At 53.8% G+C, this 26,303-nt stretch overlaps 3 protein-coding genes across 4 annotated transcripts; all 3 read left to right on the top strand.

Moving 5' to 3' along the window:
• Positions 1–2,422: 2,422 nt before the first annotated feature.
• Positions 2,423–6,561, top strand: LOC105475756 (homeobox A11). Its single transcript, XM_011731248.3, has 2 exons — positions 2,423–3,189; positions 4,610–6,561. The coding sequence occupies exons 1-2, from the start codon at positions 2,487–2,489 to the stop codon at positions 4,840–4,842; spliced, it is 936 nt and encodes a 311-aa protein (XP_011729550.1). The 5' UTR covers positions 2,423–2,486; the 3' UTR covers positions 4,843–6,561.
• A 5,726-nt stretch (positions 6,562–12,287) lies between these two features.
• Positions 12,288–16,461, top strand: LOC105475757 (homeobox A10). Its single transcript, XM_011731249.3, has 2 exons — positions 12,288–14,331; positions 15,508–16,461. The coding sequence occupies exons 1-2, from the start codon at positions 13,374–13,376 to the stop codon at positions 15,780–15,782; spliced, it is 1,233 nt and encodes a 410-aa protein (XP_011729551.2). The 5' UTR covers positions 12,288–13,373; the 3' UTR covers positions 15,783–16,461.
• Positions 16,462–21,259: 4,798 nt separating this feature from the next.
• Positions 21,260–25,295, top strand: LOC105475759 (homeobox A9). 2 transcript variants are annotated; one of them, XM_071094949.1, is made up of 3 exons: positions 22,225–22,578; positions 22,752–22,841; positions 23,890–25,295. In XM_071094949.1, the coding sequence occupies exons 1-3, from the start codon at positions 22,350–22,352 to the stop codon at positions 24,126–24,128; spliced, it is 558 nt and encodes a 185-aa protein (XP_070951050.1). In that variant the 5' UTR covers positions 22,225–22,349; the 3' UTR covers positions 24,129–25,295. The 2 variants fall into 2 exon arrangements, with proteins under 2 accessions (XP_011729552.1, XP_070951050.1); XM_011731250.3 differs by having other exon boundaries at positions 21,260–22,841.
• The last annotated feature ends 1,008 nt before the right edge of the window (positions 25,296–26,303 follow it).

Here is a 26,303-nt window from a genome sequence, read left to right as displayed (position 1 = left end):
TGGGATAGCCAAAATCAAGCCAGGGAACAGCTGGAATACCTTTGTTTGAAACCTCTCCTTCTGTCTTTTATATTCTGTCTCTAAAAAAGAGATGCTGTGGAGAAACAAATATTTAGCCTTGTTGGTCACTGCTGGAAATAGAAGTTTTTTTCGCTGCAGGGCAATTCTGTAAATGTGCTTCCCAGCTTTAGGAGGTCTGAAGCTACTCTTCTCCAATAACCTTCCTTCCCATTGGAACTTCTCACTCACAGCACTGCTGCCCTCTGGACAAGCCACAGTGGACAAATATGTCAAGCTGAAGATGCACAAATAATTTCAAATTCAGTTCTCAGGGATTCAAGGGACATGAAAGTTCTTGTAGCAAATCTTGAATAAAGAGTTCATTAAACCAATGTGTCCAAGGAGCTTGATTTGTGATAAGCAATCCTTGTAAAGGTGGTGGTGGGGGGAGGTGGAAAGCCACAGAAACATTAATGCTAGTAAATTAGTTTACTCGACTACAGAGTAATTACTCGATATTATTGATATTTACAGCAGGTATTCAAATGCAATGGTAGGCCATTATTTGGAGAAAATACATAATGAGAATATTTCTTTTCCAGTGCAATACATGATTAGATTTGTTATTGAGTCAGTTACAGTCAGCTCAGCAATAAATAAATAAATCGATGATGACACTTATATACCAAAGATCTTAGAGTTTATACTCTAAATCTCCCCCAAAATATGTAAATACCTTTGGCTATTTCCTGGAGAGGGAAAAGCAAAAGGTTATCTTTTTATATATCTTTTATTTTCCTTCAGCAACACTCCAGATCCTTCCAAGAAGAGAGTTGTTGGGAGGCCTCAGGTCTGGGCCCCTCTCAGCTCCTGGCCCTGCCTGGCTGCTCTGTGTCCTCTCCCTTCTTTCGCTTCCTCCAAACATTGCTCCTTCAATCCTGCAGGTTGTGGAGCATATTTTACCTTCTTAATTTATTTTTTTCCTCTTCTCAAGAAAGCTAGACTCAGAGTATTGCTATGGTCTCTCTTTATCCTTAGCACAAACCTAGCCTTTTAAAGGCATCCCTGTCTTCCCAGGTGCAGGGAGTTGGGGAAGCACCTCTCCTTTCTCTGGCATTGTATTCCTTCTGTGGAATGAATAGTAGGAAAGGCACAGAGCTCTCTGAGTTTTTGCCCTGCACATCCCTTGCTTTCACTCTCACACATTGCAAGGAAAGAGAGAAGGAGAGCAGGAGAGTAGGCGAGTTACCCCTTTCTCAGCCACCTCTCCTTGGCCCTCAGCCCGTCCTTTCCACCCCCATTCTCCCCACACCCCTGGAGCTCTGCAAGCAGCCTGGTGGGCCCCCCACGAAGATGCAGCATACCCAGGAGAAGGCTCCTCGGATGTCAGCGCCTCTAAAGCAGCCCAAGGGTTGCCTCAATTGCATGGTTTCCCGCGTCCTCAGCTCCAGAAGACCAGGCAGATGGGTGGACCGGTGAGCAGCGGGGCAGCCCCTGTGCCTCTGTCTCTGCCGAGTCACTCCGAAGCCCGGCAGGCAGCGAGGAGGAGGGGGTTTCTCCAAGGACAGAAGGTGGGATGAGGAGGCAGGCAGGGAAGATGAGGGGAGAGGTGGATCCCGGGTAAGACGAAGGCCCTTCCGGGCCCTGCGGATCAGTGACAAACCGCGGGGAGAAGCCGTTCTGGCTGTGGGCGGTTTAGGGACGGAAGGCACTAAAGCGCTTCGGAAGTGACCATGAATGAGAGAGTGTAATCAAGTCACCGTGCAAATCGGACAAGCCATGAGGCAGGCACATCCACGGCTTCAAACTCTGGCCCCGAAGGGGTGCCGGCTAGGGTCGGAGGCAGAGGCGCTTCCCAGAGCAAGTCTATGGGAGGGGGACTGCGAAGAACGGGGTGCAAATGCGAGCCTCCAGGAGAACAGCCTCCGAGACCACAAGCCACACAGCGACGGGCTCCCACCTGGCTATCCCCAGTCCAGGGCACCCCTCACCCACCCGGAGAGCTGCGGGTGGGAGGTGGGCACGAGAGTTGAGCTCTCACCGCCCTCTGCACACTCGAGAACCAGGACCCTGCAATTGAGCACAAGCATGCTGCATGGGGGGCACCCCAGCCTCTCCGCGCGCCGGGAGGCCCCCAGCGAACATGAGTTACACCGGCGATTACGTGCTTTCGGTGAGAACACCGAGTGACGATCTGTTGCTTCCCCTGAGGTGGCTACAAAGAAAGGAAGCCGGGAGGGAGGGGAGGGGAGGAAAAAAAAAAAAAAAAAAAGGAAAGGGGGGGGGAAAAAAAGGCCCGGACTAGCTCGCAGCTTGTCAATTTCAACATCGGGTCACATGACCAGCACCTCCCTGCTAAGGATGGGGATAGATTTCCACGTCAGCTTACGTCTCCAAATTTCTACTTCACGGATCCGCTTCAAAGAGGCAGCTGCAGTGGAGAATCATGTTAAGCTCGGCTACTGCGGAGAGCCCAAGGTAGCCCAATGATGGATTTTGATGAGCGTGGTCCCTGCTCCTCTAACATGTATTTGCCAAGTTGTACTTACTACGTCTCGGGTCCAGATTTCTCCAGCCTCCCTTCTTTTCTGCCCCAGACCCCGTCTTCGCGCCCAATGACATACTCCTACTCCTCCAACCTGCCCCAGGTCCAACCCGTGCGCGAAGTGACCTTCAGAGAGTACGCCATTGAGCCCGCCACTAAATGGCACCCCCGCGGCAATCTGGCCCACTGCTACTCCGCGGAGGAGCTCGTGCACAGAGACTGCCTGCAGGCGCCCAGCGCGGCCGGCGTGCCTGGCGACGTGCTGGCCAAGAGCTCCGCCAACGTCTACCACCACCCCACCCCCGCCGTCTCGTCCAATTTCTATAGCACCGTGGGCAGGAACGGCGTCCTGCCACAGGCTTTCGACCAGTTTTTCGAGACAGCCTACGGCACCCCGGAAAACCTCGCCTCCTCCGACTACCCCGGGGACAAGAGCGCCGAGAAGGGGCCCCCGGCGGCCACGGCGACCTCCGCGGCGGCGGCAGCCACGGGCGCGCCGGCAACTTCAAGTTCGGACAGCGGCGGCGGCGGCTGCCGGGAGACGGCGGCGGCGGCGGAGGAGAAAGAGCGGCGGCGGCGCCCCGAGAGCAGCAGCAGCCCAGAGTCGTCTTCCGGCCACACTGAGGACAAGGCCGGCGGCTCCAGTACGTATAAAGGCAGCGCCTTGCGCTTTATGAAAGGGGAGTTGGAAATCTAGCGCAGCACCGCTGTTAAATTTTTATATGCTGTTTTATAAGCATATAAGGTTTATGAAGGGCCTTTAGGTTTCCCCCAACAAAACTTTGTTATAAAAGGCGGGATCACGTGGCGAGTGCTGAAATTGGCCGTGAAATACTCACCGGCCAAGGCATGTCTGCAAAAAAAAAAACAACTCCTCTTTTCGCTTTTTTCCCTTCTCAGCTCCCAAGCCCGGCAGCTCGACCCCGCTCGGGGCCAGCTCCGGGCTGGGGAGCCAGAGGTGGGCGCCTGTAAATTCCCCCTGCAAGGGCTTCGGGAGCCTTTGATAGCAAGGTAATCCGGAGATTTTTATAAAAGCCATGTGTTGCGCCGGGACTCCAGTCCGGCCGGGATTCAAAGGCGTCGCTGTTTAACGACGGCGCTAGGAGCGCGTTTAACAGATAAAGTAGCCCGCTTAGCTCCAGCAATATATTAAAAGAAACAAATTAACCCAAAGTTGGCCTTTTTGTCCAAAGGAAGCCATTTGCCTCTGGCGTGGTGGCAATTACGTGCCTTCTTCTGCCCAACTGCATGTTATTCACAATTGTTATTCAATCTGTCAAAAGCGATTTTTTTTTCTTGTCTTGTAGGTCTTTTTTTTTTTCTTTTCTTTTTTTTTTTTTTTTTTTTTAAGGGGGATCAATAGAGCCTGCCCGCAGCTTCGGGAAGCCCCCTTTGCCTTCACCCCACCTAAGATAGCGCCACTGCTCTGCCGTGTGCAGGGTGACCGTGTGTCCGTGGTGCTCAGCGAAGGCCTGGGGTAGGGGGCTTCCGCTGCCACCTCCCCACCTCGGGGGAGCCGGGAGGCTGGCTGGGGAGGCAGGAGCTGGTGGCCAGGACTCAGGCTGACAAAGACCCGGCAGCCGCCGCAGATGTTAACGACTGCCCAGTCTTGGCCGCAGCCTGGAAAGATTGGGACTGGAGCCGCCTTTACTGCCTTGGGAAGGGGCAGCCCAGGTGCTGGAAGGTGAAATGTCCGCAGGCGGCTGTTTGTTTAGTCTGGCCGGCTAGAGGCAGCCGGCAACCCCCACTCGGCTGCTTTCAAAGAGGCTTAGGCAGCGCAAACTCGCCTGTTGCTGTGCGAAGCCCTCCTTTCTGTTCTAGGGGCAGCGGGAGCAGCTTCCCCGGGGGCCTATCTAGGGAGCTGGCTTTTATCTGTGGCTGAGCCTCCAACTGCGACGGTTCCAAGCATGCAGTCATAGAGTTAAAGGCAGGGGCCTGGGGAGACTTTGACGGGGCTTGGGCTGGACCACCAGTCCCTGTGGCAGCCCTTCTCCTCAGCTATGGGCTCTGGGGTGGATTGCAGCCCCACACCGGACTCACCCCCTGCCTTTTCTCCCTTCACAGGTGGCCAACGCACCCGCAAAAAGCGCTGCCCCTATACAAAGTACCAGATCCGAGAGCTGGAGCGAGAGTTCTTTTTCAGCGTCTACATCAACAAAGAGAAGCGCCTGCAACTGTCCCGCATGCTCAACCTCACTGATCGTCAAGTCAAAATCTGGTTTCAGAACAGGAGAATGAAGGAAAAAAAAATTAACAGAGACCGTTTACAGTACTACTCAGCGAATCCACTCCTCTAAGGCTCCAGCGGCTGGAATTGGGTGGGGGGCTTCATACACATGAGATAATATGCAGATTTTGCCCTTGACAAGGTCAAGCCACATGGTGACTTTTGAAAAGAGGTGTGCAAGAGAGGGATGCATGGAGATAGCCCCACACGAGGCGGCCTGGGACTCTCTTGATTAAGATCTCAGTGGTTAAGATTCCTAATAATCATTGGATTCTGAGAGCTGTGTATCAGCTAGAATGACAGGTTTGGGACCCCTGGTGGTTCACTCTTGGAGCCTGCAGAGCTGCGGGCTGGGTGTGGTCTCCACTGGGGACTGGGCCCCCTGCCAGACCCCCTGGAGGCTAACCCCTCCACATCCTCCCTCTACTGGGAGCCTACCCACCCCCAGGACCCCTGAGTCAAAAAGCTGTGTGCTCTCCAAGACCAGTTCAGCTTGGGGACAGGGGCAGGAGGAAGGGGTAGGATTACTAGGTGCCCAGAATGAGGCTGCTTTCCAAAGCCAATGTGAACGGCGGCGGCTGGACTTAGAGGTGGCTATGAGGTGGAAGAGGGCTGCAAATCCTTGTGGGAAAAGAAATCTGTGATTCCAGGTGGCGTCAGTGTCTTTCCACTCCTCCTAGCCACCCACTACACTTATCCAGCCCTGAGTTCCTAGCCACCGCCTCCTACAGCCCACCTGGCTTTTCTTTCTACCAAATGAGGGTCTTGGTTTCAGCCTACCACTCAGGCCCAAAGCCTCGTCGCAGAGTGGACTGTTCCCTGAGGTGGGAGATATGGAAAAGCCAAGAAGCTGCGGCCAGGCCACTGGCCCCTGAGATCTCTGCAGGAAATGGCTGTGGAGTGCGGCAGTTTGGCAAACTCTCCACCACATGTAATGAAGCTTGGATTTGCTCAGTGTCTGGCTGCAGAGCAGCAGGCCTGGCCAGCAAGTCTCCAGCTATGGCTATGAGGGCCTTGAGTCCCCCAAAACACCGGGTTCCAGCACCACACTCTACCCTCATTGGCTCCTGAACTGAGCTTGGAAGCTTCTGGTGACCTTCCAAGAGCCTGAGAGTGAGGTGGAATTATTTTAAAAGATAAATATTATATTATATATATATATTTCCCTGAAGGAACCAAAGCGAATTTTAAAAGATGCAATGTAGAGGGGAAAAGAGATGATGAAAATATTTAAAGGCTCTATCTGTTTACAGTGTTCCATGGTTAAACTCGCTCACTGCTAAGAATATTTGAATGTATGCTTCATACAGGGATGGTGTTCAAAAAACTTGTAAATAAAGAAACCATAACCAATTTTGTTTTCCTTCCTTCCTTCCTTCCTTCCTTCCTTCCTTCCTTCCTTCCTTTCTTTCTTTCTTTCTTTCTTTCTTTCTTTCTTTCTTTCTTTCTTTCTTTCTTTCTTTCTTTCTCTTTTTTTGCCATTAGTTGATTTCCTTTGGGGTGTTGGAGGGGGTGGAAAAGGTATTGAGAATGGTCTTTTTAATCTCTTGCAACATTTGGAAAGTGTTAGGGAAATGCTCAGAGGCAGTCGGCCTGCCCAGACTGGGGATCTCATCTGGGAAAGCCAGGCACCCTCCCATTGAATCTCCTTTGCCTCCCTGTATTAAGAAATGTCTATTGGCTCCATTTGTACTGGGAGTGTTGGCCTGTCCTCAATTCTGGTTCTTACCCACCGTGTGTGTTGCAGCATGTATACAGGCAACTGGGCACAAGGAAAATAAAGACGGTGGAAATTGGAGTATCCTGGTGTGACATTCCTCTCCCTGATCGCCTTTTACTGCCAAATGTCTGCCCCCCTCCCCCACCCCCCCAAAAAAAACGCCCTACCTAGTTGAGGGGCAAGTTATCCGGCCCCTGAAAGGGTGAGAAGGTGACTAAGTCAGGAATTGGCTACAATAGAAGCCAGGCTTAGGAAGCCAAGGTGGTTGGCTATGTCCTTGTGGGAAGTGGGGACCTGGGGATGGGGTATCTCAGGGCCTGGAATAATGGACTTTATCCCCTCAGACTGACCTCAGCCCTGGAGAGGACCTTGGGGCCTGAGGTGGCCAACAGGTCAGACCCCAGGCTGCCCTAGCTCACCTCAGGACCGCTAGGCCTACAATGGGACCGTCCGGGGGCCCGTGGAGGCTTCATCAAGCCCGGTCTGGGTTCCAAGGCAGAGCAGACTCCCAGGAGCCTCTAAGGGTGCTTTTTCCCCAGCTCCCAGCTGAGGCTGCTTTTTCCCTTTGGGAAAAAAGAAAAAAAAAAGGATGCCGGTTTCCTCTTTGTTTGCTGCCTTTGAACTTCTGCCTTAAAATTGGACATCACCCATAACCTTGAGGAGAAGGGCTGAAAGGACAGAGCCCTTTGTTGCCCACTCCACCCTCTCTTCAGCCACCCAGGCAGGGCCAGAGCAGCAGATAGGGTCGCATTTGGAGAGAGGCCCCAGACCCCACTCTGTTTATTTGTTTGTGTGTTTGTCTAACTGGCGCGACTGGGGAAATCAAGCTAAAGGGGAGTGGGACAGACCCCGAGATGAATGTCTAGGTTGATAGGCAGACACGCAGAGACGAACAAGGGCCCTCCTGGGGGGCAGGGAGGGGGCGGGCTGGGAAGCCTGGGTTTAGGGAAAGACTTCCTTTGGGATGGTTAAAGATTAACCAAAGTCTCTCAAGTTGCTAGAGAGAGTCTAGTCAGGAGGACTGCTCGCGGGCGGGCGGCGGGCGGGCGGCGGGCGGGCGCGGGTTTGATTTCTGAGCTCTATAAAAGCCCATCCTCCGATGGCTGTGACAATATGGTCGTAAACCCGTCTGGGGCCGGCGAATTTGCATATTTGGAATGCGCCACTATAAACCCGGTTTTGCAGCGATTTCTTAGATGTAAAAATGAGATCTCAATAGCTGCGGGCTGGGCACATCCTCTCCTCTCTCCCTCTCTGCCCGAAGCCGGTTTCCCTCTCTCGGCTCGGAGCTGGAGCTCCGGCCCAACCTAGGCGCGCAGCCGCCACGAGATGGCGCACTTCCGATCAATGTCAAAGCCGCCGGGGAGCCGGGAACCCCAGCGTGATTCTTGGCCTTTGTTCGTTTCTGATACTAAGAGCAGCACGGTACATTATTTCACTTGTCCCGCTCCCCTTCGTATCAGAAAAAGGGGGCTCACCCTCAAGAAGTGGTTAGTATTGTAATTTAAAGCAACGCGCATTCGCTAGGCCTCGCGAGCGTCGCCGCGCGGAGAAGCCAGCTGCCCCTTGGCAGTGATTTCGGAAATGTGTCAAGGTAAGAGGCCACAAGTTTAGCAATTTCAGTCTGGTGGGGCGCGAGTGGGAAGGTGGCCGATGTCTAAGCAGGGTTCTCGGGAACGTGGCTGGGTTTGTGGGGTGATGCGGTAGGGAGCCCCCACCCCATTGCTCCCGAAGGTTGGAAAGCAGGGGGAGGCCTAAGTAGAAAAGTTGAGGATTTTATTTCCTTGCGCTAGCATTTCACCCAAGGCGAATCGTTCGATTTTTGTAGAAATATTCAGAATAGAATGGGCTAGGGATGAGAGGTATCTAGGCGAAAGGGTTCCAGCTGTGCTGGGATAGGGGGCTGTGGGAGGGGAAAAAAAAAGAGAGAGAGATGATCGGGGGTTGAGGAAAACAAAGTTTCCATTCTAAACAATGGGGTGGTAGAAGTCTGCGGCCGGTAAGGCGAGCACATTCCCAGGGGCAGACGTCCTGGAGGTCACTGGTTTCCCACTAGGTGCATCTCTAGGTCTGCCCAGTAGCTTGGAGAAAACCTTTGTTCCGAAGAAGGCCAATTCGGAGAAGTCGCATGTGATTTTTGAGAGTGCCAGACCAGTCTCTGTACTGCATACTTGGAGTACGCTGTTATAAATCCCGCGATTTTGCAGCAATTTCTTACATGTGAAAATTAGATCTTTTGTAAAAGATATTTTGCAAATATGCAAAAATGTATTGGTAAATACTAACACTTTTTTTTAAAAGCTGGGGCCAAGGATAAATTTTGACGGAGCAATCACTCCATCGGGGTTGTCATCAAACACATTTTAAATGATAAAAATTCACTTACATTTTGGAGGGCCGATTCAAATTCCCTCTTTCTCCTATATTTATTTTTTAATACTATTTTTCCATTAGTTTCCCACATCTTTTTCTTTTCCCAAATATACAGTGTATGGTGAGTGGGGGGAATCCCAGAGAAAGTAGGCACTCCCTGTTGTGTAAATTTTGCCTATCATAGTTAGTCTTTGCTGAAAGCTGGCTCCCAAACTATGCCGGAGCAAAGCAACAAGGCAAGAAATGAACGCTCACCCAGTGAGCTGCTCTCTGCAGCGGGAGCCCGCCCTACAATGCCCGAGCTGCCTCCAGTTCTAAGGCAAGAGGCAGTTTGTTATGAACAAAACTAAGAATATTGCAATTCAAAGGGTGTGTGAAAAGGCCCCAACACTTCCCTAACAGGGGTGGGGCCATCTCAATAGTTGGATTTAGAAAAACTTTAAAAGTATGTTGTTTAGTAATAGACTGCACCTGATAGATTCAAAACAGACGCGTCAAATATCCCTGAAAATGTTGACATTCTTAAAGATGAATCAGAAAAGAACGTCACTGCTTGTGGAAAAATTTTCTAACTATGCATAAATGCATGGATCTGAGAAGCTCTGATTTTTTAAATTTTTTTCTGCTAAAGCCAGATATGTAAAAGCAGACTTTATTTTTCTTCTGTGGGGCTGCAGCCCAACTCCACCGCTGGATAATTCAGAGCCTTGAAAGCATTGAGAGTGCCCTCCAGACACAAATTGTTTACCAGCAGTTTCGATCTCAGGACCTGGTATTTTTTCTTTAGGAACTTGTTTTTCATAATAGTTTATTTCTCATTGCTTACAAGGGCCTACTCAGAAGGAGTACCTAGTGAACTGCAGCCTAATCCTTGCCGAAGGCCTTAATCCATGGGCCTGGTGTTTATTTTGGCCCCATAGGGCTGGCGGGCTATTACCCAGGTAGAAATGGGCAGTATTTCCTCCTAAATTAAACATGGGCTCTGGAGGTGACTGTGTAACCGCTGCATAAGGCCTGGTTGAGGCAAGCAGGCACTGAAGATTTAGGTCAAAGGTACCCTGAGGGAGAGGGAGAAATTTAGTAGCTGGGAAGAATGGCAAAAAAGAAAGAAGGCAAACGAGCATGAGGGAGGAAAAGTGCTTGGAAGCCGACCCACACTACAATTGAATCGCTTTCTTAATCTCTTGGGGTAGGGAATCTCAGGAAAGCCTAAGCGCTCAATAACTGGAATATTTTATTGAGAAACCTAACACTTCAGTGTTAAAGTCTAGAGAGCATGGGAGCCTTGGGGATCGGTCGGGGATGCTGGGGGCTAGGAGACCAACCGAGAGGGCCAGGGAGGCGTTTAACTTGAGCTTCTGCTGCGTTGGTATCCTCTCATTTGAACCAGCAGCAGCAGGCCCGCCTGCAGCCAGCCGGCTCAGGGACAGTGTCTCGCTGTGTTTCTCGCTCAGCAAGCCCTGGTGGGAGGTGGAAGGCAGTCCTGGGCCAGAGAGGGGCTGCCATACACGAGCTTACATACTCTTTTTAAAAGCAAGAAAGAGCTCAAGCCCAACATCCCGTTTGGTTTATTACAAGGGGGAAAAGTCATGCTAAAGAAACACATCTGGCTCACCACAAAAAGGTCACTGAAGACCCAAGTGCCAATGCCACGTCCTGTGAGGCCCATAGCAGGCCTTCCAGCTCCTCTACTCTTCGGCTGAGGCAGCCTTTTGTAGCAGACGCAGTACAAACTGACTTTTGTAACCTTGGTTGGCACGTGCAGGTCCCTGGATTCTATCCAGCCTAGAAGCCCATTTGGCTGCCCTACAGGGCCCTGACCTGAGCTGTCTGCCGCAGGGCACCCAGCTTGTCTTACCAGCCAAATTGGCAGGGCCCCCAAGTCCCAGGAGACTGGGGGACTCTGGAGGACCTAAGGAAAAGACTGAGGGGTGTGTGAACTCCTTCGAAATGATGGGTCAAACTGTGGGAATATACCGATATGCATTTTTCACAGAATGAGTCAAAACTTACTTAGATTTTCCAGAAGGGTCCTGACTCCCTAAAAGGTTAGGAAAGATAAGTTAAGATCATTGTATTTTACTTTATTTGTATAGCCTCCACTATCTCAAACATATACTGGACCTTCCCAGATGTTGGCCTGGGAAGCTGCTTTCTGCATTTAGCCTGGAGAGGCATGACTCTAGGCCCAAGTCCTGGCCCACTGACCTGCTATGGCTCATTATCCAAGAGGAAACCTCGATGCTCTTGCGACCCACTTCCCAAATGACACAGCTTTTCTGAGAGGCCTGGGCAGTGCTGAAGAGCAAAGCTTCCTTCCTAGGCAGTCCCCAGCTCTGGCATTTCCAGGTAGCATTGCTAAGGGCAACAGTCCCAGCCAGTTCCACCCATCTGGTGAGCAGGGTAAGGACCAGGCAGATCCAGAAAGCTAAAGATAGGGCCATTGACTGCGGTGCTCTGAAGCTTTTCTGCATTCAGGTTCGTCTGCCTCATGGGCCTAGCAGGTAGAGAATTTGCCTTGGCCTTGGGCGCAGGAGCATGCGAAGAGCGAAGGAGAGTTATCTCTCGGTCTTGATTCCTCTAAGCCGCTGCTGCAGCTTCAAGACCCTGTCAGGCTGGAGAGAACTGGCTTTCTTATGCTCTCTCCCCTCCTGTTTCTCTCTCTCTTTTCTCTCCCTCTGTCCGTCTCTCCTTCTATCTCTCTCTTTTTCTCTCCATCCGCCTTGGCACCCTGATGCTCAGTCCTCAAGGCCCGGTCACCGTGGGGCGCCGAGGTTGAAGTGGCTGGAGCTCCGCGCTAGCGGTGGTGCGGCCTTCTGGGCCCGGAGCTCAGAGCAGCCACAGCCCGCAGCGACCACAGCTGCTTGAATCTCAGAAGCCAGACCTGGAGCTCTACCTAGCCAGCTCTCTCGTGCGCTTTCAGGGTCCTCTCAGGCTCCTCTTCTACCTTGGGCTGGATTCACATTGGGAGGAAGGAGACAAAGTGCCGCGTATGACCTGGAGGCAACAGTCTTTCCCAGCTGAAGGCAGCGGCCTGAGCGGTCTGTTTCCTGGGATGCCGACGTTCAGCAATGCCAGCTCCGAGTGGAGCCGGAGGGGCGGGCGGCCTGGAGTATCCTGGAGACCTGTAGCCCACAGGCCAGGGGCAAGGCAGTGACCTCCCGGGCTCCACTGGATCTGCCCGGAAAAGGTTGCATTTCCTGAGACTAGCATGAGGCTCACACTTGGGGGCTAGCACCCCAGGCCGGCCATTTCCAGTTGGCTAAAACAGAGCCCCTGAGTCTGCTGAGCAAAGGGCCTGGCCTCCACATGCTCTTATAACAGGGCCATGAGCCCAGCCCGGCCTTGCAGGGAAAGGATTTCCTCACCGGGGCCTCGTTAAAATGAACACACTGCAGGAACAAGGACTGCCCTAGCTGAGGGTATGGGAGGGAGGGGAAGAGGGGAGGGGACAGAGAGGCAAGAGTGTAGTGACACTGGTTCTTGTTGTAGCCTCCAGGAGCATATGAGTGCCAAAGCTAACAGGAGAGCAGGAACATAAGGCAGCAGAGGTGTACACCGGGCACACCCCTCGAAGTCTCTCACTTTGGTCCAGCCAAGGACCCCAGGGCCAGCATTTTACTTCCCTGAAATGACTGTGGGCTTAGAGTCTTCCCTACGTGATGAGGGGATGCATGGACCTGGCTCTGGCCTCGGGAGTGGGAGTGGGGCCGTCTTTCCGTCAAGGTTGGCAGCAGCTTCCCACCCCCAGTCCTGCCAGCCCACCAAAGTCCGCTGACAGGAGCTGTAGAGAAGGCAAGCCAGATGAGCACAACACCACAGAAGAAGATCCTAACTGGATCAAGGGACTGGGGGAGAAAAGTGTTGGGGGTTAGGGGCTAGGGAACAACCATTGCATTTTGAGGAAAAATCTGTGGGAAAGTCGGCTTCCAGTTCACTCTGGGCTCCTGACACTCTGAGGATTTTGACAGCCATAGGGCCAGGTCATTTTGAGGATGCAGAATTCAGACAAGGGGCCAGCTCCTGATCCAGAGCTGAATGGGAAGCGAGTGAGTCCCCGACATGGCCAGTGGTCAGAGTACACCGGGGACTAGTGGCAGTTTCTGCGACAGGGATGGTGAGCACCCAAGGCAGACTGGGCGCGCGCCATAAACACCCCACTCGTGTGCGGGGCCCAAGGGCGCTTCAAACGAACCCCGGTATGGGGCTCACGTCCGGGTAGGGTCGGGGCGAGCCCAGTGGCCAGGCCCCCCACCAGCCACGTTGCGGCAGCCCCTACAGCTCCCGGCCTTCGGGCCAAGGTGCCGGGCGTGCATCTCCTGGCCCATCAATACAGATTACATATTTATATCAATCGCGGGTTTCGAGGGCGCCCTCGGAGAGCGGCCCCGCGCCTACGAAACCAAACTGGGAGTGGTCGCGCGGAAACTCTGGCTCGGGATTGGCTGCGGGCGCCCGCCGCGGTGCGGGGGGATTGCTAATCGTATTCAGCATGTTTTGCACAAGAAATGTCAGCCAGAAAGGGCTATCTGCTCCCTTCGCCAAATTATCCCACAACAATGTCATGCTCGGAGAGCCCCGCCGCGAACTCTTTTTTGGTCGACTCGCTCATCAACTCTGGCAGAGGCGAGGCGGGCGGCGGTGGTGGCGGCGCGGGGGGCGGCGGCGGTGGCGGTTACTACGCCCACGGCGGGGTCTACCTGCCGCCGGCCGCCGACCTGCCCTACGGGCTGCAGAGCTGCGGGCTCTTCCCCGCTCTGGGCGGCAAGCGCAATGAGGCTGCGTCGCCAGGCGGCGGTGGCGGTGGCGGGGGTCTAGGTTCCGGGGTGCACGGCTACGGGCCCGCGCCCATAGACCTGTGGCTAGACGCGCCACGGTCTTGCCGGATGGAGCCGCCGGAGGGGCCGCCACCGCCGCCCCAGCAGCAGCCGCCGCCCCCGCCGCAACCACCCCAGCCCTCGCCTCAGGCCACCTCGTGCTCTTTCGCGCAGAACATCAAAGAAGAGAACTCCTACTGCCTCTACGACTCGGCGGACAAATGCCCCAAAGGCTCGGCCACCGCTGCCGAACTGGCTCCTTTCCCGCGGGGCCCGCCGCCCGACGGCTGTGCCCTGGGCGCCTCCAGCGGGGTGCCAGTGCCTGGCTACTTCCGCCTTTCTCAGGCCTACGGCACGGCCAAGGGCTATGGCAGCGGCGGCGGCGGGGCGCAGCAACTCGGGGCCGGCCCGTTCCCCGCGCAGCCCCCGGGGCGAGGCTTCGATCCGCCGCCAGCGCTGGCCTCTGGCTCGGCCGATGTGGCCCGGAAGGAGCGAGCCCTCGATTCGCCGCCGCCCCCCACGCTGGCTTGCGGCAGCGGCGGGGGCTCGCAGGGCGACGAGGAGGCGCACGCGTCGTCATCGGCCGCGGAGGAACTCTCCCCGGCCCCTTCCGAGAGCAGCAAAGCCTCGCCGGAGAAGGACTCCCTGGGTAAGCAGGGCTGCAGAGGGCTGCAGTCAGGCGGGCAGACAGGCAGACGCAAGGAGGAGAAGGATCAGAGAACTAGGAGCCCGCGCAGCAGCCGGCCGGCCTTGGCCCAAGCTGCAGGCAGGCTGACCTTGTGAACTTGCTTTTTAATATTTGGGCGTGGGGACGCAGTAAAATTCATGTCCGGCTTAGCGCCCCACAGCAAGACGTCCTCGGCGCTGGCCTCAGCTTCCCCTGACTCGGGGCGAGGACACCAGCGAGCAGGCCCCCTCCTGTGCGCTCTTCCCTGTGGCCGGGAGCACCCAGAGCCCTGGTCCCTGCCCAGCCTTCGCGGCGCGGCCCACGCGGGGGGGAGGGGGAGGGAGGGAAAGTAGCTCGGCCGCAGATAGCGCGGATGTTTGTAAGGCATCCAAAATAAGCAGCCGCCAGCGCCAATAAATAAGCCCATTAACCGGCGAAGTTCGAGTTTACGATCCCCATGCTTTTTTCAAAGTTGCTGAGGGGCGGGAATCTTCGTTGCGGGAAGAAAAAAAGGCAAATCCAGCCTGGAAGCTGGGGGCCCTGAGCTGAGAGCCAGAGAAGGGACATTTCGCTTCACCTGGACCTCGGAATCGCCCAGCTATCTACCCCTGGCTCCTGGAGAAACTTGAGGGAGGGCCCTGGACCCCCGAATAGGTTTCTCCTCCTCTTCCCCATTGGACCAATGATGCCCTTCTTTCTCCCCTTATCGAGTCTTGGGCAATCAGGGCCCTGGGGTGAGACAGCCAAGCTGCCTGGCCCTCCTTCCAAGTAAGCACCCCGCGCTCCTAGCCTGGGGGCTACAGGAAATATTTGTCTGCCATATGGGAAGAAGCAAAGAAAAGCGTTAAGTTCAAGATGTACAGTCTGCCCTCCCAGGCCTTTCCTTCTGCAAGCATCTACGGCTTAATGCTAAAACAGGTGTTTGGGAAAGTGGGGGAAATGTAAATTGGAAGGATCATGTAGATTGAAGGCCCACTCGATTTTTGTCATGACTTTTGGAGGAACTGCTTGCTCTCAGCAAGCCAAAAACGGGGGCATGACTCTCTTCTCTGTGACTTGGGACATCTCTCTTATGGGAGAAATGGAGGCAATTCACTCCCGCGGGCAGCCCGTGTGGCCTCGACTTAATCATCCCCTCTTTATTCTTTTACATGCCAGGCAATTCCAAAGGTGAAAACGCAGCCAACTGGCTCACGGCAAAGAGTGGTCGGAAGAAGCGCTGCCCCTACACGAAGCACCAGACACTGGAGCTGGAGAAGGAGTTTCTGTTCAACATGTACCTTACTCGTGAGCGGCGCCTAGAGATTAGCCGCAGCGTCCACCTCACGGACAGACAAGTGAAAATCTGGTTTCAGAACCGCAGGATGAAACTGAAGAAAATGAATCGAGAAAACCGGATTCGGGAGCTCACAGCCAATTTTAATTTTTCCTGATGAACCTCCAGGCAACGCGGTTTTTTCACTTCCTGAGCGCTGGTCCCTTCCCTCTGTCTTCAGCCTCTGCCCAGGAACTCGCACCTGTGCTGGAGCCCTGTTCTTGCCTCCCACGCTCATCATCTCCTGGGCCGTTACATCTGTGCAGGGCTGGTTTGTTCTGACTTTTTGTTTCTTTGTGTTTGCTTGGTGCTGGTTTATTTGTTGTTTTCTGGGGGAAAAAGCCATATCGTGCTAAAATTCTATAGAGATAGATATTGTCCTAAGTGTCAAGTCGTGACTGGGCTGGGTTTGCTGTCTTGGGGTCCTACTGCTTGAAATGGCCCCTGTGTTCAGCCGAGCTGGTTTCCTGCCCAGCCTGGGGCAAACCTAGCCGGAAGGCCGAGGTCCCATTGTTGGCGCTGAGGTGTCTGGCCTGAGGTCAATGGTGCAAGGAGCCGCCACCGGGCATGTCTGCCTGGAGTGCTGTGCTGTGTTTAATCAGGGGATACAGGCCCCTGGGTTTCTTTTTTCTTTCTTCCTTTCTTCCTTGGCCAAGAGAAGGGCTTACAGGCATGGACATGCAGGTTGGCAAACGGGCTTGACTTTGGCTGATTTAAAAAGTAAGAAAGAAAGTAAAAAAGAGTAATTTTTCCTTCCTCTGTAAGATATCTCAGCTTTAAAAAGAAAAAAAAAATTACCAACAGAAGGGGACTGCTTTTCCAGTTTCTGTAAGGTCTTACATTGCTTGACTAAAATGTCTCATTTACCTCTAAATTTCCATATCCTTCTAGCTGTAGATAAATAATGTAGTTTGTTTATACATTTGGAATTAGTGGATTTTTTGTCATTAAAATTGTTACCACTGGTAACATGCGACAAGCACACCACAATTCTCCCTATCTTGTGAAGTTATTTTTTAAAAATCGCCTTGAACAAAAAGTTTTTTTAATTTTTATTTTTGCTTTCTGAAATTCACAGAAGCCTAGGAGGACTGGGGTAAGCGGAATAAACTAGAGAAGGGAGACATTGTTTGGATTTCCTTTATACTGTGAAGTTACATGCATAAAAGGGTCAAACCTGTAGATGCAGAAAAAGAAAAAAACTATAAATACAAATCTGTATAAATGTCTATTATTATGAAGAATTGCCAATCTTGTTTTAAGCAAATGCATTCTATCGTTATTATAAATGTTAGTTCTAGCTCTATTTACTTCTAATCTTAAATCAGAATAAATTAATATTGTATTGCTGCTGTGCGTGGAAAAAGACGATGTTTATGTTCTTATAGAATAAAAGCTGTGGAATGAAGCTTTTTAATTTTACCTCTTTTTTGACTTCTTATCTTCACCTTCCACTTTATCCCGTTCACCACTTTTACAACAGGAGGACTAACCCGAGCCCCCTGCAATTACTTTAGGCATCTATTTAAATATTACCTAGACGGTCGTAATTTGTCTGGGCCCTATAGCCCTGGTGCCGTAAGGTTTGTCGGCTTTTGTTCAGTTTTATGGCTTGCTAGTATATCTGGATTGTGGCTGTCTTGGACCAGTGATTTCAGTTGAGAGGGGAGCTGCATAGACAGAGGAAGCCAAACAGGATTTCTTTCGGGAGCCCCAGGGAGGCTTGCAGAGGCCGGTTATTTTGCGGGTGTCTGAGTCTCAGATGACCCTCAATCTGAATGGGGAGCAGGCCTGGCCCACAGCGCATCCCTAGCCGCTGGAGGCAGCCGTTAGGTGGACCTGGGCTGGGCGGCATGGGGGCCGCCCCCTCCCCCAGTACGGCCTCCCCCACCTGGCGGCCCTCCGTAGGGCCACGCGTTTCCTGCTGGCCAGAGTTGTGTGTGTGGGGGGGGAGGGCTGGGGGAGGGGGCGCGGGAGCGCGCGCCCCGGCGGGAGGGCAGCTAGGAGGCAGAGGCGGGAGAGCGAGCGGCGGGAGGCCGGGGCCAGACAGGGAGCCGGGCTCTGTACTGTCCCTGGCACTTTCGAACCTTACACGGCTACCGCCGCTTGGCGCCGGCTCGCCGGGCTGCAAGATTTGGGAAAGCAGCGTGCACACTGCTTCTCGGAGCTACTCTCGTCTCGCCTGCTCCCCGCCTTTATTCCTCTCTTCCTGCCTTTCCTCGCTCTCTTTTCCTCCCTCTCCCTCCAAGGCATACCTTACTGGGGCCTGTGGCTTCCCCTTCAGTGACGCATTTGCGACTGCCTGGGGCATTCCGTTGCAGCGGCGGGCGCAGGTTGCCTAGGGGCTGCGCTGGGCCGGGCGCGATCGCAGGGTTCTCTCCTGGCGGCGGCGGCGACGGCAGCGGCGGCGGCGGCGGCGGCATCGGCGGCGGGCGAGGCAGCCCTGCGCGGGCAGCACCAGAACTGGTCGGTGATTTAGGTAGTTTCCTGTTGTTGGGATCCACCTTTCTCTCGACAGCACGACACTGCCTTCATTACTTCAGTTGAAATCGTCTCCAGGTACTCTGCGCGCTGGGGTCGGGCCGGGCGGGGCATCACGGCCCTGGTCGTGCCAGGCCTGCGGTGGCATCCTCGGCTTTCCCTGCGCAGGAGCCTTGTGTCTTTCTCCGTAGCGCTCTGCCAGCCGGCCGGCTTTCTCCTTCCGCCACACACCTCCACCTGGCCCACAGCAGGTAGGGTCAGGTTGGCTGCTCCTTCGCGGACGCCGGGGGCGTGGTAGGAATTCTGGGCCTTGGGCCATTCAAGGTCAGGGGCGCACGCTTCCATCCTGAGCCTCCCCCACTAGAGGCCTGCGCCTGCCCAGGGACCTCCTGCCAGTCTCTTGTAAGGCTGGAACACACACACGCGCGCGCGCGCGCGCGCGCACACACACACACACACACACACACACCAGTCCCGGGTGTGAGCTCAGGAAAGAATATTCTTCCAGTGGAGACTCAGGCTGGACTAGGAAGATAGGGCAGGCAGAGGTTGGGATCCTGGCCGTGTCACTTACCCTTCTCTCTGTAAGCCCGGCCTCTGCTAGGAGTCGCTTCTTTCTCTTTTCTTCCTTCTTTTCCCTCTCTTCCCTTCCTCTTTTATCCCTTCTTTCTTTTTTCTTCTTCCCTTTGCTCCTTTCTGCTTTCTTTTCTTCCGTTTGTCTTTTTTTCATCTTCCGTCTCTGCCAGATTCTATCTCACCTCCTTATCTCCTTCCCAAAGCATCCTTGGGGAGAGGCTTAGGGCTGGCTTCAGGAGAGCCTAGGGAGTCTCACTTTCCTCTGTGTCTCAAGTAGAGGTTGGGAAGTCTGCTGAGGAAGGGCCCGCGTGGGGCGGCTGCCGAGGGCGGTGGGTTTGGGCCTGGTGTGTTACTGTGCAGACAAGGCCTCGGTTATGATCACGACCGGATGGCGGCGGCCTTGCGTTTCGTCTCCGCCTGTCGCTAAAGGCTGACTAGGAGATCTGATTAGGGGGCATTCGCTGCAGCTTTGTGTGCACATATCGAGGGCAGGGAGGCCTTTGCTAGCCTCACTGGGAACTGGAGCTGAGGCCCAACCAGCCTCGCTGGAGCCTGGCCATTCTCTGGGAAGCTCTTAGCCGGCTCTTCCCGGCCTGCCGGTCACAGCTTGGGGTTTGACCGCATTGAGGGAGACTGGCTAGGGCAAAGCTTGACTGCTCGCTTGCTAGTGACTTCTATTAGGTACAAAATATGTTCCATACGGCACCTTTGTGCCGCTGGGTACTGGAGAAGGGGACCCTTAGCAGAGCCAGTATGTTTCAAATGGGCAAAAAGAATCCCAAATTCCAGAGCCATTGATATAAACTTGGGTCATCGTTCCAACTTGTAGTCTACAGATGGGAGCCAGTCTGACCATTTTCACTCCAGAAAACAGAAAACAAACTATCTCTCCCTACCCCCAACACACACAGTTACAGATTCGTGCCCACAGAGCTGTTTCCCTTCCCTGCCTGGACTGGAGGCCCAGGAACTGTTCCGTTGCACAGCCACCGGCCTGCTGTCTGAAAGGACCGCATACCCCATTCCCTTCAACTCCTCCGTGCCATTTTCTGGACCAGGATATTTATTAATTTCAGAGATCACAGTTTTAGAAATCTCAGTCGAGAAGGGGCGGTTTTAAATTATAGTCATTTACTATTTCTTTATGATACGCAATCTCTTTCACTTCCAAAATAAAAGCAGACAAAAAAGTCTGAATATTCTGGCTCCAAATCTTTGGGCTGAAGTGAGACAATATTTGGTTTTCTGATTTTTCTCCTCTTTCTAGGCACCAGTAACATCTGCTTAACACTCAAGGCCTGCTAATTGTTCAGCAATTCTCTTATTTGGGGGCTAAGGCTGTTTAAAGGAACAGCTTTTTTACTTAAAAAATACTAAAATAATCAGTGTCTTCTCTGGTATAAAAAGTGGAAAAGGTAGCCAGACATGCCCAGCCCATTTGCAGACACTTAAAATTAGGAGCCAGGGTTTCCTCCAGGGTTAATTTTTTAAATGAAAATCTCAGAGGCCTGGCGGACTGCGGGGTATTTAGGACAGGGTGGCCTGTGGTGGGGGTGGGCATGACCTAGAGGAATTTATAGGGCAAGGAAAATATTAGGGGGAGGGAGATGAGGCGGACATGACGGGGCCGTGTCGGAGTTCATTATGTCGGCCCCTTCCCTCTTCCAGGCGTGGGTGCAGGAAGGGGCACTCTGTCGGTATCCGCCCGGCTTGGCAACCTCGCTGGTATATGAGAGTCCCAGCCGGAAGTGTGTCAGGGTGTTTGGTGCGGGGGGGATTACTGGAACTGCTGGTGAGGATGAAGGCAAAAAAGAGAGAGAGGGAGGGAAGCGCCCGAGTCCGCCAGCCTCGCCGCCAGGGAAGTGGGCTAATGAAAAACACACTGTTGCAGGCACAGTATCCACACGTGAATTTGATTACCCCTTTTCTAGGAGTCGCCGCTTTCTGTTAGGAATTGGGGGTGGGGTGGGGAGTTTCCTTCCAATTAACAGAGTGCCTGTGACCTTTTAATTTACCTGGAATGGGTGAGAAATAAACTTCCCCAATGTGGCCAGGCCCAGGAATGGGACTGGAGTCGATGCCCTTGTGCCCCTCCCCGTTCTAATTTCCAGCCCTGGCCTTGAGCTGTGGTTGCCTCTCTTTGGGCCTTGTACCTCTCCGCCGAGTCGCCGGGTCCGTAGGTAACCAAGGCGAGGCCCGGAGTAGTAGCTGGAAAGGGGGAAAGGAGCCCTGAAAGGCTCACACGGCCCCGGGACAGGCCACATCGGTGCGGACCTCCCAGCCGCCGGAGCCGCGGGGTCTCAGGCGAGGCTGCCTTTCCCCAAGCCGAACTCTCCTTCCGTTGATGCCACTTGGAGTTTTTTCCCCAGTTGGGGTTCAGGGAGCTCAACTAGGCTTGCAGCACTCAGGGTTAGAGCCTCTGAGGCTGGAACACAGGGCTGGGTCGCCAGCCGCCTGCGCCTGGGAATCCTGATTTCCAGCTGATGAGAAGGGCGGGCTGGGTGCGCGTTTGCGTGGGGTCGACGGCCGGGGGCCGAGCGCCCCACACAACCATCCAGGCCCTCAAACCCTTCACCCTGGGGGCGACTGGCCGCTCCCTCCTGGCCAGCTCCTCAGTGGGGTCCTCGCAACAAAGGCGAATTTAAGGACTGCTCTTGCGCCCCTCGCTCCAGGCGGGTAGCCGTGGGGACCTACACCCGCGGTACTTCCTGAGCGGCCAGTCCCTGCCTGGAGTGCCCTGGTAGGGCCGGCGGCTGCTCCGTTTGGGACGGATCCTGCGTTGAATTTGACTTTTCGCAGGCGGCCGGGGGTAAACTCGCCTCTCCCGGGGACCGCAGGGATTATTTACAGGGAGCTCGCCAACCAAACACAACAGTCTAACCTTTCCAAGTCCTCGTAAATTTTTACTGCTGGGAGCCAGGGCGAGGCAAACGAATCTGTTGGTCGTTCCCGACTTCCCGCCAGCCTGTGTGGCTTCTGAAACAATAACTCCTTATGAAATATCATAAATATAGATTTAAATACAGTAGAGCGAGAATGCGATTTGGCTGCTTTTTTATGGCTTCAATTATTGTCTAATTTTATGTGAGGGGCTCCGCTGGCCGCACTCGCACGCGGGACCCGCGCCTCCCTGATGGCGTGATTAATTGTGATATAAAATAGTCCGCTTAAGAAGTGTGTGTATGGGGGGGGAAGGGGGAGTACAGAGGCAAGGCTAGATTTGATCTTTTAATCTTCGTTGGCCACAATTAAAACAAACCCGATCGTAGAGCGGCACGATCCCTTTACATAAAAACATATGGCTTTTGCTATAAAAATTATGACTGCAAAACACTGGGCCATTAATAGCGTGCGGAGTGATTTACGCGTTATTGTTCTGCTGGGCGGGCACGTGACGCGCACGGCCAATGGGGGCGCAGGCGCCGGCAACTTATTAGGTGACTGTACTTCCCCCCCTGGTGCCACCAAGTTGTTACATGAAATCTGCAGTTTCATAATTTCCGTGGGTCAGGCCGGGCCGGCCAGGCGCTGGGCACGGCGATGGCCACCACTGGGGCCCTGGGCAACTACTACGTGGACTCTTTCCTGCTGGGCGCTGACGCCGCCGATGAGCTGAGCGCTGGCCGCTATGCGCCGGGGACCCTGGGCCAGCCCCCCCGGCAGGCGGCGACGCTGGCTGAGCACCCTGACTTCAGCCCGTGCAGCTTCCAGTCCAAGGCGGCAGTATTCGGCGCCTCGTGGAACCCGGTGCACGCGGCGGGCGCCAACGCTGTACCCGCTGCGGTGTACCACCACCATCACCACCACCCCTACGTGCACCCCCAGGCGCCCGTGGCAGCGGCGGCGCCGGACGGCAGGTACATGCGCTCCTGGCTGGAGCCCACGCCCGGTGCACTCTCCTTCGCGGGCTTGCCCTCCAGCCGGCCTTATGGCATTAAACCTGAACCACTGTCGGCCAGAAGGGGTGACTGTCCCACGCTTGACACTCACACTTTGTCCCTGACTGACTATGCTTGTGGTTCTCCTCCAGTTGATAGAGAAAAACAACCCAGCGAAGGCGCCTTCTCCGAAAACAATGCTGAGAATGAGAGCGGCGGAGACAAGCCCCCCATCGATCCCAGTAAGTGTCTCCTCCCTTCAAATCAGCCGCCACCACCGCCTCCATGCCGGCCTCCCGGATCTGCTGGCCCGCCAGCTTTCTCTCGAGCCTGCCTTCGTCCTCGCTAGGAGCCTCTCAAGTTGGGGCCAGGAGCCAGAATTTGGTGTTTGGGACGCCTCAGATAGGGCCCCAAGACCGGAGAGCCGTGAAGAGTGGCCCGCAGGGCTACGGGAAAGGAGGCTGCTGCTGCAGCGACAGGGGGCGGGGCGGGCACTTCGGGCTGAGCCAAGACTGGCCGCCCCTCTCCCTGGCTGCCCGGGCCTAGGACCGAGATACTTTGGGCCGTTCTTCGAAAGCAATGCAGCCCAGAGAGCCTTTTGTGCAACTAGATTGTCCGTGAACGGCGGCAGCCAGGGCAGCCGGAGCCGGGACGCTGGGGGAGACGGCCGATTTCCTTCCACTTCTTGCCTTCGGCCAGTGGCGGCGTAAATCCTGCCAAGATAAGGCGCGAGCGACCCGGGCCACAAGGGTCCCCATGCCAGATTATTCAAATAAGCCACAGATGTGATCAACGGCCTTGGGGCGCCCTGACGGCATGCCCAGCTCCGAAGGCCTTCCAGGAAGGTCAAATAAGGAGTAGGGGGTGAGAGCGTAGAGGGAAAGGTTGGGAAGGAAAGACGAGTCAGTGAACGGGACAGAGGAATCCTAATCTTGCTACAGGACACAAGGCAGCATGCTTTCCGTCTGCGTGGCAAGGAGATCTGTTTCCAAATTTCATTCTATACAGCGTTCGGGGAGTGGGAGGAAGGAGAAGGGGGACAAGAGGACGGAGGATGAGAAAGGAGGGTCTCGGAGGGGAGGGGGAGCCGAAGTTTTACTGCGTGCAATTGTAAGTGACCCTCTGTGCTTCTGTTTGCCAGGGTTCCATTGTGTCCGAGGCCTGACTGCCTTTCCTAACCAATTCAGCAGAGTTCTGCACTTCGGCCAGAGACCCCACCCAGGAGGTTCCTTTGCCCCCAGCAGGGTGTGCGTATCCTCCTCCTAAACCCAGTGTTTCTCTTCTCCACAGATAACCCAGCGGCCAACTGGCTTCATGCGCGCTCCACTCGGAAAAAGCGCTGCCCCTATACAAAACACCAGACCCTGGAACTGGAGAAAGAGTTTCTGTTCAACATGTACCTCACCAGGGACCGCAGGTACGAGGTGGCCCGACTGCTCAACCTCACCGAGAGGCAGGTCAAGATCTGGTTCCAGAACCGCAGGATGAAAATGAAGAAAATCAACAAAGACCGAGCAAAAGACGAGTGATGCCATTTGGGTTTATTTAGAAAAAAGGGTGAGCTAGAGTGAAAGAGAACTGCCCGTCCCCCTTCCGCCTTCTTTCTTCTCTCACCCCCACCCTAGCCTCCACCATCCCCGCACAAAGCGGCTCTAAACCTCAGGCCACATCTCCCCCAAGGCAAACCCCGTTCAGGCTGGCTCATAGGCCTGCCGCTTTGATGGAGGAGGTATTGTAAGCTTTCCATTTTCTATAAGAAAAAAAAAAAAAAAAAAAAGTAGGGGGGGCATTAGTGCTGATAGATGTGTGTGCTACCTTGTATATATATTTTTAAAAATCTACCTGTTCCTGACTTAAAAGAAAAGGAAAGAAACTACCTTTTTATAATGCACAACTGTTGATGGTAGGCTGTATAGTTTTTAGTCTGTGTAGTTAATTTAATTTGCTGTTTGTGCGGCAGATCGCTCTGCCAAGATACTTGAACACTGTGTTTTATTGTGGTAATTATGTTTTGTGACTCAAACTTCTGTGTACTGGGTGATGCACCCGTTGTGATTGTGGAAGATAGAATTCAATTTGAACTCAGGTTGTTTATGAGGGGAAAAAACAGTTGCATAGAGTATAGCTCTGTAGTGGAATATGTCTTCTGTATAACTAGGCTGTTAACCTATGATTGTAAACTAGCTGTAAGAATTTCCCAGTGAAATAAAAAAAAATTTTTTTAAGTGTTCTCGGGGATGCATAGATTCATCGTTTTCTCCACATTAAAAATGCGGGCATTTTCGTCTTTCCATGATCTGTAGTCCTGTCTTGTCTATTGTATATATAATCTATATAATTAAAGAAAATATACATAATCAGACAAGCTTGAATATTGTTTTTGCACCGGACAAACAGTGAGGAAATTCGGAGCTAGACATATGTGCAGAAGGTTACTACCTAGGGTTTGTGCTTAATCTTAATCAGAGGAAATGGATGCTGATTGTAATGGAGTTAATTTTATTGATAATAAATTATACACTATGAAACCGCCACTGGGCTACTGTAGATTTGTATCCTTGATGAATCTGGGGTTTCCATTAGACTGAACCTACACTGTATATTTTGCAATAGTTACCTCAAGGCCTACTGACCAAATTGTTGTGTTGAGATGATATTTAACTTTTTGCCAAATAAAATATATTGATTCTTTTCTATTTTTTGCGGGTCTGCTCTTTGCACCTTCTTCTCTGGGTCAGGGGAGCCTGTGTAGAGTCTCTGGGTAGGGGCGGGCTGGGATGGGGAGAAAGAGCCCCAATTTTGCCTCTGGCTGGCTTTCAGGAGCGGGACCTGCCACAACCAGTCCGCCGAGCTAAGCTCTCCCAAACAGGCCAGCTGCCTGGCGGCGAGAAAATCTGGGAAATCCGGCGGCGGAACCAGGCTCCCGGCCTTGTGTCTATGTGCGGGACGGCCGAGAAGCCCCTGAGAAGCTGGGCTGGGCTGGCCAGTAGCGGTGGAAAAACGACTCTTTCACCTTGGTGCCCCCGAGAAAATTCCCAACCCTGGGCCTTCGTTAGCTTGGTGGGGAAAAGGGGGAGAAGGTGGCAGGATAGAGCTGGGTACCGCCTTCTAAGCAGCCTCTGAAGAGGGAAATAGGAGCCCCACCGGCCCAACGCGGCCATGCAGGCAAACATTTTGGGGGCTTGCAAAGGAACAAAGCCCTGCATCCTCGTACCGCTCACCACCCTCTCCTGCGGCGTCCTGCCAGCCTGGCCCGAGAGAATCTGGGTCCTGCACTGCAAGCCCCTCCCGAGCACAAGTCCTAACAGAGGCAGGGCTGAGGCAACAGACTAGCCCCGAAGCGCCATAAAAGAAAATGAGGGCTGTTACCGTTTATGGGGTGTAAAGGGCTGCGGGGGGGAACGGCCACAACTTCGGAGGCCTAAGCGCTTTCCAGATGTGGCTGGAGGGTTCGGCCTCGCTTCCACTCCCTTGCTTCTCTCGCCCTTCCCCCTCCCCCACTCCACGACTTCTGCAAAGTTGGATGTGTTCTAAGTTTAAAAGAGGAACCAGGGCGCGGGTGGATGAGGCGTCTCTTTACACCCACCCCCACCTCGCCGCCAGGCTGGGACGCCCTCTGTTGTTGCAGACAGAAGGAACTTCAAAGAATAGGCAGTAAGAGTGTGCCATAAAGGCCGGGACTGCGAACTGTCTGGAATTCGTCC

Source organism: Macaca nemestrina, chromosome 4 (assembly GCF_043159975.1).
Source record: "Macaca nemestrina isolate mMacNem1 chromosome 4, mMacNem.hap1, whole genome shotgun sequence".
In the NCBI taxonomy this organism is placed as follows: Eukaryota; Metazoa; Chordata; class Mammalia; order Primates; family Cercopithecidae; genus Macaca; species Macaca nemestrina.
Note: the sequence above shows the minus strand (reverse complement) of the source record. Positions and strands in the feature narration are given on the sequence as shown.